Source organism: Seriola lalandi, unplaced genomic scaffold (assembly GCF_002814215.2).
Source record: "Seriola lalandi dorsalis isolate HSWRI2012SDOR001 ecotype SW California unplaced genomic scaffold, Sedor1 jcf7180002054805, whole genome shotgun sequence".
In the NCBI taxonomy this organism is placed as follows: domain Eukaryota; kingdom Metazoa; phylum Chordata; class Actinopteri; order Carangiformes; family Carangidae; genus Seriola; species Seriola lalandi.
The window spans coordinates 553,273-566,213 of record NW_019525358.1 but is presented as its reverse complement, the minus strand read 5'-3'; the positions used below and the strand labels follow the sequence as shown (position 1 = coordinate 566,213).

The following is a 12,941-nucleotide window of genomic DNA, read 5'->3' as shown; positions in this document are numbered from 1 at the left end:
GAGCATGCAGAGCTATAATGTTATGAGTCTCTCCTCTCATTAATTTCCATTACTTCTTTTCAGCCATGATCAGCTTTGTGTTCTCAAGACCTGAAGTCTTATGCAGGAAAAAGCTTGAAATCAGTGTAAGACCTTATGTATCATATGTCATGAATTGAAAAATAAGATACTTTGTTATCAGGGAAAGCATCACCTGTTCAAAGCACTAAATTACCCAGATATGAATATATATTTTTCTCTTTTCAGATTTAATGTCACTGGCATGTCTTTTTTTTTCTCAGACGTTTACTTTCAATGCAATTGCAATGGATTTTCTTACATTAGATTTCCTAATCATATAAAGTGCCTGCTGCCGGCTCCCTGTGACAGGTGCAGAAACTTAAACAGCCTCTTTGAAAACTGAATACCTCATTGCTAAAACCATGCACATTATTTCATTACAGGGGGCTCTTATGGTGGCGGGTAAGACATGCCTCCACTCCTCTATGTTCAGTATACTGTTGAAACAGTTTCGACCTTCAACAAATTTTACTCATCAACTGGAATTTCAGACTTTTGTTTCATCACTCTGTCTTTCATTCTGTCATCATCTCTCTCTGTGGTGGTTCTGTCTTAAGACTTGGGAATGTGAAAGGCTCCAGTTAAGCTTCAAATGGCCCTCCTCCTCTTCCCAATGAGATGGAAACATTAATCAATTAGGTTGGCCCTTAAAGGATCTGAAGGAGATGAAGCTCCCCTCTCTCTGAAAATGAAATGCCACAGACTTTTAAATCCAGTCAAAGGGCATTTTTCCCAATCTTGCTCTCTTTTTTTTTTACCCCCCCCACCCCCACCCCCACCCCTCCCTTTCATTCCCCACTCCCTGTTTCATTCATCTTCCCTCCCATCCCCCCCTCATTTCTCATGTGCAACACAAGTAGAAAGTCGGGGGGAATGAGAGGATGGTGAAGAGGAGGGTTTATTCTGGAGTGGAATGGGAGGATGAGGCTGTGAAAACATGAGTTGAAATAATATTTTCAGAGAGCAAATCTAAGGGGTTAAAACTACTAATTTTGTCTTTGTTTTGCATCAGACGGAAAGCAGTAGATTTACATTGTTACCTCCCATCTAATTTCATGTGCAGGTCAAAAATTGAAAAAAAAAAAGATTATTAGATATAAGATAATTAGATTTATTTGGATTCGTTTCATTTCTGATGCTCAGGCAAGTCAGAACACACAGTTGTCAATTATACATGACATGGGAATGGTGCAACAAATAACATGTGATCTAATAAAATATCATACATCTGTATATGAATGGTAAATATTGTATGTCGTTGGTTTGCATCTGGGGGGAAATGCAACAGCAGCTAATTACTAGTATGGAAGAGGGTCACACAGAGGGTGGAGCGTACTCTATGAATGGCAGTTGTTTCAATGGCCGATTGTCCAAAGGAACAAGAGACAACATAGTCTCATTATTGAAGGTCAGTGGCTAGAAAAGGTTAGCAAAGGTTCACCATTGAACAGCCCTTTGTGGTCCGCCTGCCACGGCCTCACACAGAATTGATTCACATAAGCTTTGATACAAAACTCAACTGTGCTTTGGTAAAGAGAAGTGCAAATTCTGCAAAGCGCTCTTTGGCGCGTAATTGTTGTTATTCTGGAACTGTTGTACATTTCAGTTTATTTGCAGATTTTAATTTAGTTGATGCTATGCCAGGGGAATGTTTCTTAGTCTTGAATTTTGTCTTTTGAAATGTCTTGTCTTCAGTTCTCTGAAGTTAGTTGCAGGTTTCCATATAGTACATCTTTACTTGACATAGACAAGCCCCTCTCTCTGACAGAACATACAGATACATGATCTCATAGGGGAGCGAATAAAATTTACTAGGGGTCAGAAGCACTCTGCACTAAAATATCCATAGACAACAATGGTGTCCCTTGTAAGGCTGTGGTCAGTGTGTCAGATTTAAGCGATATGAAGTTAGTTACTGTGTCTAGAAAGTCTGGAGGTTGCATCTGGACCCATTATAAGCCTTGCCAACACAGAACTGTGTCCCACCAAACCCTGTCATATCATCATTTACACTGTTTTTGACTTTCCCGGAGTCCCATGTAAATTCATTTTCTTGTCTTCCCTTTGTGATCACAGTAGTTCTGAGCAGAATAATAGAAAACAGCTGACGTGCGTGGTTGAGGAGAAACAACCAAACTTACTGAGCTGAATGCTTTTTTATTTCACATATTCTAATAGCTGGAGATGGGCAGAGATGTAGAAGGTAATAATTGTGAAAGTGAAAAGTTAAGCACCTGAGTAGCACTCTGATTTAGCTCAAATTGGCATAAAGTGAAGTTCATTGTGTGAGAACCGAAGTCAAAGTCATTCATAAAGGTATTTACAAAGCATTTTTATGAGGTGCTCCATCAAAAATGATTCACAGAACACAAATGACCCAAATCAAAGCAGCGGTGAGTCTTTTCAGCGTAATCAGTTTCCATGGGTTTGATTTTTTTCCACAAATTTGCTGCTTCTGTGTAAGACTGTGAAAAGAGTGCTTTGTGGTCATTAATGAGTCATCCCTCCGCTTAATGGACCTATTGAACTATTTCCTGTTTACCATTGCTTTTCTGTTTGCTTTTCTCAGGACAACCTTATATGGAATCGTTAGCTGTGGACCAAGGCAATGTTTTTACAACATTTACATTAGTGTTAAATTCAATCAGAGAGAAAGGTAGCAACATCTAGGACTTCAAATTTGGGTTAAACAGGAAAAAAACATCCTGTGAAAAATAACCTTGTGCTTCTCAGATGTCAGAAAAGAAAGTACTTCACCTAGAAAACTTCTGGCAGTAATTTCTAAACCTGAAAGCTTTGACCTGTTTTACAGAAGAATAAGCATTAATATTTTACACAAAATGACCAACAATGAAAGTCCTGTGGTGTTGATGAAACTGCACCTTGACAGCTTCACTTCCCATAACTAGTGGGGAACTGAAGGTCTTATTATAGTGACATTAAATAACACTTGCATAACTCTGCTTATTTGTCACAGATGAGAGAATAGGCTAATGTGTGTTCTCTCATGTGGAGGAGGAGGAGGAAGGTAACGTCACTTTTAAGGACATTTTGCATTTCATGTCTATGCATTTCAAGCTTTTTGAGTTAATACTGTTTTAGTTAGGGTTAAGGTTGGGGTTAGGGGTAGGGGTTAGTCAGTAGAGAAATGACATGGCCTGTGAAAATCAAAAGATGCGTAGTGATAACACAAAAAGTGACTTAAGAAATTGGTGTATTGTGCTGCTACGATAAACAGCATCTAAGGTCATCCTAGGCATCTTATTCTTTTAATAATAATTTTTAGTATTTTTTACATGAAAGGAACACACTCATCAAGCTCCTATCCTCCCGTTCACTTCATCAGAGACATTTAATTTGTCTCATTAAAATGGTTCTTTTTGTTAGAAATGTGTTATTTATATGATGCAACTATCTGACAAGCTCTTAAGATTTTGTATGGACTCTATTTCTGTTGCGCTTTAAGTCAGGGGAAAGGTCAGGGGATCATCAACATCACCAGAGTTCTTCCTCTGGGGACCATGACTGTTTGCACAAAATGTTATCTAAGTCTGTTCCGTGGTTATTTCAGTCTGGACCAAAGTGGTTGGCTGATCATCACTGCCATCCCTAGAGCCGAGCCACTGGTGTGGCTAAATATAATTCTCATAAAATCTCATAAGTGATTTTCGAACTTAGTTCTTTAAGTTCGAAAAAGGAGGACAAGTCAAGTTATGCAGTCAGTAAGACTCAACTGTCCACAAGCAAATCTTTGTTTTCTGTCATGGAGATCGAACCTCATAATTCTGAATAGACTATTCATCTGCAATTCATCTGTTCTAGAAAACATCAGAGCGACTATTTCGACCAATGACCCAAAACAACACCTCAGTATGAAAACTAGTGTTGAGAGAGGAAGCTTAAAATAGTTGGACTAACAACCCCATTACCAAGTAAAGTGTCATTAAAAATCCAATTGTTAACCATTAAATGTTATATAAAAAAAAATAAAAAAAAATAAATGATAATAAATATAATAATAAAATATAATTTTACTAAACGTAAATAAAAGGTTTATCCAATATTTTCTGTGGAAATAACTATAACAGTCACAACCAATTTTCAGCCAACATGACAATTACAGCATAAAAATGTTTCCCTCTTTTTTTTTTTTTTTTTAAATCAAGAGAACAAGTTAATGATATACGGTGATGTAAAGGCAGAGAATGAGCAAAAACCTCAGTCACACTGTGTCTTGAGATAAAAGGAAGAATTATTTCTTTGGTGTTGTTTATTGTTCACTGGTGAAAATCAGTGCACATTTCCATGTGGAAGAGAAGTAAAAAAAAAAAAAAAAAATCACTAAATGAAAGAGGCGAGATCTAAGGGGCGGAGTAGAAAGGCAAGAAAACGTTTTTGTCTTTGTCTTGTACCATTTATCAGTAAATGTTTTGTTTTCAAGTGAAATTGTGCATCAGTTAAAAAAAAACTGACATTTTCTCTCCAAAGCTGATTGCCCAAAGCGTTACTGAACATCACTGAGTTCCTTTATTTAAACAAAAACTAACATTGTTAAGGGCTGAGAGTTGTTTACGTCTTGAAGTTATCTTCCTACACATGATAAACTAGCTATGGGTTTTCGAAACAGTGAGATCACTTAAGATCAGCCATAGTTATGAGACCAGCACTGCTGACATCTTCTAAGTACTGGCTGGGTTGTAACCCTTAATGGAAAATATTGTTTTATATTTTCCTTTCATTTCCTGGTTTGAGCCGGAGCTCTTACCAAGGCAATAAAACCTGTTTGTTCCGCTAATTGCTCTGAGTGGATGAATGTTTTTCAAGATGCTCGATGTGATTTGCATCCTACGGCGGAAAGAAGTTGTTCTTGAGCATTAAAGTTTGTATGACTTTACCTCAACTTCTGTCCTGTGTGTCATCTCCCCCTTTATTTACATGTTACACCTAGTCTGTGTCCCTGCTTTGTTCACCCCTCCACCCCACAACTAATTCCACCCTCTGTCTCAGTCTTTACCAACACCCTTCTTTCTTTCTTTTTTTTTCCATTTACCCAATTTCTTCCACCTCATCTTTTTTTTCTTCTTTTAAATCACCCATTTTTCCTTCTCCATGGCATAATTCCCTCTCTGTCTGGCTGATACTTGGTGTTAACGCACGGCTGCAACACAAAAACTACACACATTCCTTTCCCATGAAGCCATGGGTCGACTCATGCCAGATACCCCTGTGCACTGTATCCTCTGCTGTAACAGAGACTGAGTGAGCAAGTGACAGTGAGAGAGACAGTGAGAGACGGGCAGAGAGGAATCAGACAGACAGCGACGCAGAGGTACAGAATGAGAAGAAATCCGTATCCTTGTGACAGTTAACCTTATGAGCTTGGAGTCAGGACAGCCTGAGCTGGCAGCTGATGGCAGACCGCCACAGCAAGCCCACAGTGCGACCCATCTGTGCCTGGTATTAAAGCAGGCTCACACCCCAGGGCCAAAGCCACCATGCTGCGCAATAGCTACACAGACATAGGCACAGTCCTGAGGGGGCCAACAAGTCACCCACTGGGATGACAATGGCAGCTTGGTTAACACAAACACACACTTACACTTGTACGGGAAAAAATAAAAAAATAAAACTCCCACACATACAACAAAAGAAAGAAATATAAATACACACATTAGGAATGTATAACTCAGGCTACATGCTGCTCTGCCTTGCAAAATCACATTAATGACACTTTCTGACACTTATGAGTGGAAACATAACACCACTAGACCTCATTCTTAAAAACAGTGTGATACACATTTGGCTGGGAGCGAGGTTATTTTTCCTCTCTGAACTTATTTGAAGCTCTGGGTTGGACATTGTTCTGTGTTTACATCCTGTTGTGTCCACCGCTGTGTGAGTATGTTTTGCGTTTGTCCAGGTATGTGTGGACGTGATTGTGTGTGTGTGTGTGTGTGTGTGTGTGTGTGTGTGTGTGTGTGTATGTCTGTGTGCAAGGGTCAAAACTGGAGCACGGTAGCAATGTGATATTGGTTTGGTACTGGCTTTGCAGACAGGCATCAAAATAAAATAAAGTAGATAAAGAAAATGTCTGAAATATAGCTGAGGAAACTAATGTAGTGGAATAGGTGAAACACAGGAGCTTAGCATGAAGTATTATAAGTCATAACATATAGGATGTTAAAAGAGATAGCAAAACACAAATTTGTGCATTCATGAAAATATAATTTAAATTTCTTCTTTTGCTATTAAACCCAATTGTGCTGCTTTATGATGCTCACCAACAAGGGTTCATGTTTTACTGGCTTTCCTGTTACTGTATGAAAAAAAAGACACTGTTTCAAGGGACATCCATGACAGTCCAGTCAGTGACCGCATAAAGAAACAAAAGGAAAAAATATGACAATGAGAACCTCATGAAGCTCGGAGGTTTTCAGGATCAGATTTTCACCCTCGTATGTTTTCATTTTGCAGCTGTAGAGTTACAAAAATATTTTCCCCACATTATATAACAACACAACTAAATATATTATTTATCAGGTTTTTCCTGAGCTGAAGATATATGATACTTACATTGAGTTGAACATTCAAACCGAATATTCAAACCCTGCATTGCATCAAATGGAAATGTTTTTTGCATTTATTCACATTTCCATGAGACTCATCCTGACACACAGCAGTGGTTATATTTGGAAACATTCAAATCTCGACTAGCAAGATTTATTTCAGGCTATTTGACATAAAACACCATGTGGTGGTATGTAATTGAGTACTTTTACTCGAATACTGTAGTACAGTCTGGAGTATTTTCATTTTAGGCCACTTTACTCCGCTATTTCTAAAGGAAATCTGACAGCTTTATTTTGTAGTGTTTTTGCAAATGAAGATTTGACATACAAAACATATCAGCTCATAAACTGTAATGCAATGTTATAGATTACACTACTCAACATATTAAATAGTCAAATTTAGCTCCGCCTGAACCAATTACAACTGTAAACTGGATCATCATATTATATCCAGACACACACAGCGGCCATGTTTCACTTTCATGCATTTTGTGAATACTTATAAACTTTTACTGAAGTGACAATTAAGGAAAATTGTTACTTGCGTAACAAATAAATTCAGGCATTTTATTTGTAATGAAGTGTTTTTACAGGGAAGTAAAGAAGCTGAATACTTCCTCCATGGCTGTGGTAGATGCACTCTTCTACAGGGACTAGGTAATTTTATTCATCCCCTTTGTTTTTATACTAGCTTAGTGTCAATGGAGGACTAGAGCCAATAGTAAGTTAAGAGTTGTTTGACACAAACTATTTGTTTACAGGAGTTTAACTCAGACTGATTAGACCCGGAGCTAAATTAGCTCGAGGTAGAATTAGGTGTGTAATGTTGTCACGTCCACGCAGAGACTGCCCCTATTCCCGCCAGTGAAGAGGTAACTTGAACTCGGTTTGCGAGGATTCATTCTCCACTACACACTCCCTGTCAATCCACCCCCAACCCCACTGACCCTCTCCGCCTGTTCCTCCTCTGGCCAGTAGAGGTCGCAGCCCAACAGTCACCGTGTGGACGGGAACACATGGATGGATCTGAGCGCTCCCACTTGACAAAGCTACAGCGCGTCTGGAAACCAGGAACGGAGCACGGGGCGTTTTGGTGGAGAAACCGTCGACAAGATCAACTGTGCGTCTTTTACCCGCACCACTGACTGACAAAGAACTTCAGCGACCATTTTTTTGGTTTGCCTTTTATTGTCTGAGGCGGCCAGCTCCCCCCCTTTCCCTTCCTCTCTTTCTCCAAGTGAACTTTATAGGGATGTTATATCAGAGCATCCCCGTGCTGAACGTCCAGACACTGTTAAAGTAAACGGACGTGAAGAGTGAACGACTGGAGAGACTTGCTCCTCTTCTACTTCTACTTTTTTTTGTTCGGGTTGATACACAAGAAAAAAAGATACGGATAGACAGAGTGTGTGTGCAGGAGCGAGCGAGCGAGCGAGAGAGAGAGAAAGAGAGAGAGAGAGAGAGAGAGAGAGAGAGAAAGTCGCACAGGTTTTTTGGAGCTACGCTTTCATGCCGTCAGTCTTGCGGACTCTGAGATGGACGTCAGATTTTATCCAGCTCCCCCTTCAAGCGTGGGTTCATGTACGTTACCGACTGACTCCGGTTTGGACTATTACCACTCCAACAAGGTAAACAATTATCTCTACTTCACGAGCTTACGGTCGGTCAGATGTGCAGCCCTCAGTGTGATGATGATGATGGTGATGATGATGATGATGATGATGATGATGATGATGATGATGCACGCGCGCACAAGTACATTGGTTACACATGGTGCCCCCTATACCCAACGTGTTAGTGTGTTAAGACCATTAGCGGCGATGTCCTGCACTTTTTTCCCGCTCCCTCGGGGATAGAGGAGTGTGACAGGAGTGGACAGGCTGATTTATCGCTCAACTTTGTTGCTTTTCTGATGCGCTGATGGTCACAAACTCTGCAGAAAAGCACACGAGACACCTGCTCTGAGCTCGTGCACGCGTTTTTTTGTTTTTTTTGTTTTGTGTTAATTAGTGCGTTCACCTGGATAAATTCTAGTTACGTTGTGCTGTGGCTGTCCTGTACTCAGAGTTGGAGCGCACCATTCCCTCCAGCGTACACTGGCAGCACTGGCGAAAGCTCCCGGCTTTCAACAAACTGGATTCACGTTGAATGTGTCTATTTTCTTTTCTTTCTTTTTTTTTATGATAATATGTGGACCAGCAGATTGTTCTATGGTAGTTTAAATCTTTCTGACCAAACTGCGGAAACACATGGCTCTTATCTGCCTCACACAGGTTCCCACATGGGTAAATGCACAATTTGTCGAATAAACAATTATCAAGATTACGTCTAAATGTGACGTTATGTGTCGGGGCTATTTGTGATGCTTTAAGTTGGTACATTAAGTGCATCCTGAGACTGACCAGTCTGCATTTTCATTTGTCTTATCTTGTCTCATTGCTCGACAAAAGTCTTTCCATGAAGACCGTACAGAGGCATATTCTTAAAGGCTTGGTTATCAACACCTTTTTGCGCACACATCCAATCTCATCAGTAAACTCATAATAATAACTTTATATATACATATATACATACATACATACATACATACATATATATATATATATATATATATATATGTGTGGGTGTGTGTGTGTATATATATAAGAATAAATCAATTATTCATTAGCAACCAAAAAAAAAAGAAACCATCCGCCATGGCTTAAAATGAGAAAGAATGAAATATTGAAGTTTATTCATCTTTTGTGTTCATATCAACACGTTTTATGCACGAAATATTAAAGTAACCTCAGACACTTTGATTGGTAAACTGAAGTGGGAATAGGTGACTTGATTGTAATAGACAAGCTTCTGTTTTAAGGAGCAGTTTAAAAAATGTCAAGTTTCCTGACCTACTCGCTTATTGATATTTCTGTCGAATTTTATGGGGCCAACTGTAAACTCCCCACTGTTACACACTTTTCACGCCGTCTCTTTGCTTCACTGATAAAAGGTTTGAGACAAATGATACATGTAGAAAACGTGCTAAATAGTGCCAATAGTTCCAAGTCAGGAGCTACAGTTTCTTTCTCTGTGGTCAAAGTAAAACATTGTGTAAACATTTGTCAGTAACTACTGGGCAGAGCGAGAAGGAGGCATTATACCCACAGCCATTCAAATAGGTTTGCTTGCCTTAGCACCTGGAGGGAGGCCAGCAGGCAGTTACCATTTGCTGATGACAAAGTGAAACATTATAACGCAGTACAATATTTGAATTGTTAATCGCCCCTGTTCATACACACAGTCACCTGTATGTATATACACGCACACAAACACACACACACACACACACACACACACACACACACACACACACACACACAGTCAACTGCACATGCACAAACTCTCCCACACTCATAATCACACATACACTTGTTTTTTTCAGTGTGTGTCTGGGTAAGTGTAACACACACACATACACACACACACACACACAAACACGCACACACACACACAAACACACACATAGCAGCTGCAGATGTATATTTAAGATCACAATGGGACCTGGGTCTCTCTGAGTGAGACCACGTCCCAGGTCTTTGCAGTGTTAGCACAATGAACTGTACTAGTTATCATGATTCAGCGAGCGTAGAGGTTGTTGGCCTGGTAAGAAGCTGGTTTAGGTTTCAAGGACAGAATCGTATAACATTGTCCTTACTAAAGTAACAGCTGTGACTAAGACGTAAAGTGACACATTATCTGTACTGTGCTGCTGCTGCTACACATAACTGTTGAATAGTGATACAGGGGCTATATATGACATTTTGGCAATAGTTCATCTTTATGGCAGGCGCATTTCAAGAGCAGGATGGAGTTGACCCCTTGGAATAGCACTGTGCTAACGGCGCTGCAGTGGTCTGATGCTACTTCACCTGCAGATGTTAACTGGGAGGCTTGTAAAGATGATACAGAACAAGTTTTTTTTATTTTTTATTTCACACTCGGTAAGTGGTTAGTTAAAGCTGGATTTTGCATTAAGAAGCATATTTTCACAAGCACAAATTACAGTATTAGATATTTCTCTAATATAAGTGCACTGTGCACATAAAGAGACTCCACAGTTGAACCCTTCCATACACAGTATATCTATGTATAGGGCTTGTGTGAAACTCACTCGTGTGATTATGCATTACTGTACATTACTAAACACACCAACCAGGAAGTGAGCATAATTCTAAGTGGGACAGTCCATATATAAAAGCCCAACACTTCCTGTTCTAGTGGTGTAAACTCAAAACACATCTATTTCTGAGAGTGACTGTTGGGTTTGCGAGAATGACTGCATATGTATGTGTGTGTGTGTGTGTGTGTGTGTGTGTGTGTGTGTGTGTATGTGTGTGCATACACGCAGATCTGTATTCATTCTGTTCTCTACCTGAATGGGTTAATAATTGAGGAACATAAAGAATGTGTAAGCGGAAGTTGGTTGGAGCTGATCGGCCACATTGAGACTGATGATTGATTGATGCATGCCAGGAATATGGATCCCACTGACAGAATAAGTCAATGGCACAGATCTATGAATGCACTTGACCTTTGAGTTTAGGCACTGGCTTCCCTGCAATTAGACATGAAACATCAACATAATACCAAACAATCATTAAATGTTTTAATCTAATCTAATGACTTTATGCTTTGATTTCCTTTTTCAAACCGACGTCTGATTCATGTTCAAAACAAAAATGATACGACGATAATGGAAGACAAAAAAATAATGCCATTGTGCTTTTCTACATTTCATTGTAAATTCCTTGATAAAACAACCTGGGCATCCACATCTCAGAACAATGCAAAGAACAACACATGAGAAAAGCATTGATTTGTATTTTGGTATGAACCCCACGGCTCTGTTGCTCTTCTCAACTCCAGCCAACTTGCATTGTCCTGCACTTGCACAATCACCGTGAGTCATCTTTACTTTTCGCCCAAGATTTCTCCTAATCTTTTTGAAGCCTCTCTGTATCTTTCCTGGCTGAGTGGGAGGCTTGTTTGTTCAGCGTACACTCAGCTGTGTATACCAGCGCTGAAGGCCACTTCTTCGCAAATGCCTGTTTTAGCGGGAGACTATTTGTCAAATGCATTATGACTTGTGCATACCCCCAGGCAGAATCACTCCGGTGAAATGAAGTTGGATAGATTACTGTAGCTGTTCCACTTTCTCCTCATCCCTCTTCCCTCTAACAGCACAGTGCCCAAGAGAGAGGCTCTCGTGTAATTATACTGTAGTTATACTGTAGGTTTATAATCCAATGGTTTGCAGATGTTATTCTTTACATAGTTGCCGTCTGTTCCAACTTACTGTACGTTATTTATATATGCTGAAGCTGTTTTCACCGCAGTGCGCAGCAAACATTTTACTGATACAGAGTTTATGCAGTGCAAGTACTTACAGAAGTGATATCTCAATCAAAGCATTACTGTGTTTGAGGATTGTATGCGTGTATGTGCGTGTATGTGTGTGCAGCGCATACCTAATTTCTAATATACCTTGAGGCAAGATGTATGAAACATGTGTTCACAGGATAACCCTCATTTATACATTGATTCAGGCTTTCCCACATGTGTTACACTTTGACTTATTGTGCGTTTACTATATGAGTACATGTAATGAGCAATGAGGCCAGTTTTTTTTGAAGAGCACCCCCTCCCCAAGTGGTCCATTCCATTTCCACCACTATCCAAATCACTGTATTAGTCATGGGATACTTCAAAGTATGGACAGGCGAAAATATTTTCCATGTTGAATTCTCAGAATGTTTTTTTTCTCTCTCTCTCTCTCTCTCTCCCTCTCTCTTCAAAACATGACGGTAATAGAAACAGAAAAAGACGAGTTATTCCAGCAGTACCTCATTCTGTACACACAGAGAAGTTAATTACATGGAGGCAAGCATTCTTGGGTCGACAGCGTGGACTTGGGGTTTTTCATTGTGCCCATTCATAACATTCTGCTGACTGGCCAGTCCGAGTTGCAATATCCCAACCGTTCTCACTGGGAAAATGTTAACCCATGCATGACTCAAATGCACACACCAGAGGGGGAAAAACACAGTGTAAAGCTGGTGGAACTGGGAATACTCAAAAGTGGCGAGTTTATTGTTCTAAGGCCGTTCCGGTCGGTTAACATAGAGCAAATAATAGATAACATGGTCAGTCATGGAATGAACATTATTTTCTGTATTTAAAAAAGGAATTATTAAAACAGTGTACTTTATGAAGTTATATATCTTCTTCTTCTTTTCTTTTTTTTTTTTTTAGGTCTAACCACTTCCTGGC

At 39.7% G+C, this 12,941-nt stretch overlaps 1 protein-coding gene across 3 annotated transcripts in view; it reads left to right on the top strand.

The window, feature by feature from the left end:
* Positions 1-12,941, top strand: part of tox2 (TOX high mobility group box family member 2) — a 110,467-nt gene that overhangs the window by 9,834 nt on the left and 87,692 nt on the right. Inside the window, exon 1 of one of the 3 annotated variants that reach the window (XM_023426061.2) lies at positions 7,655-8,257. The exons of 1 other annotated variant lie outside the window; for it this stretch is intronic. In XM_023426061.2, coding sequence (XP_023281829.1) covers positions 8,165-8,257 — 93 coding nt within the window. In that variant the 5' untranslated portion in view covers positions 7,655-8,164. Of the gene's footprint in view, positions 1-7,654; positions 8,258-12,941 lie in introns of those variants that run through there. One more of the 3 variants, XM_023426062.2, reaches the window with a different exon arrangement.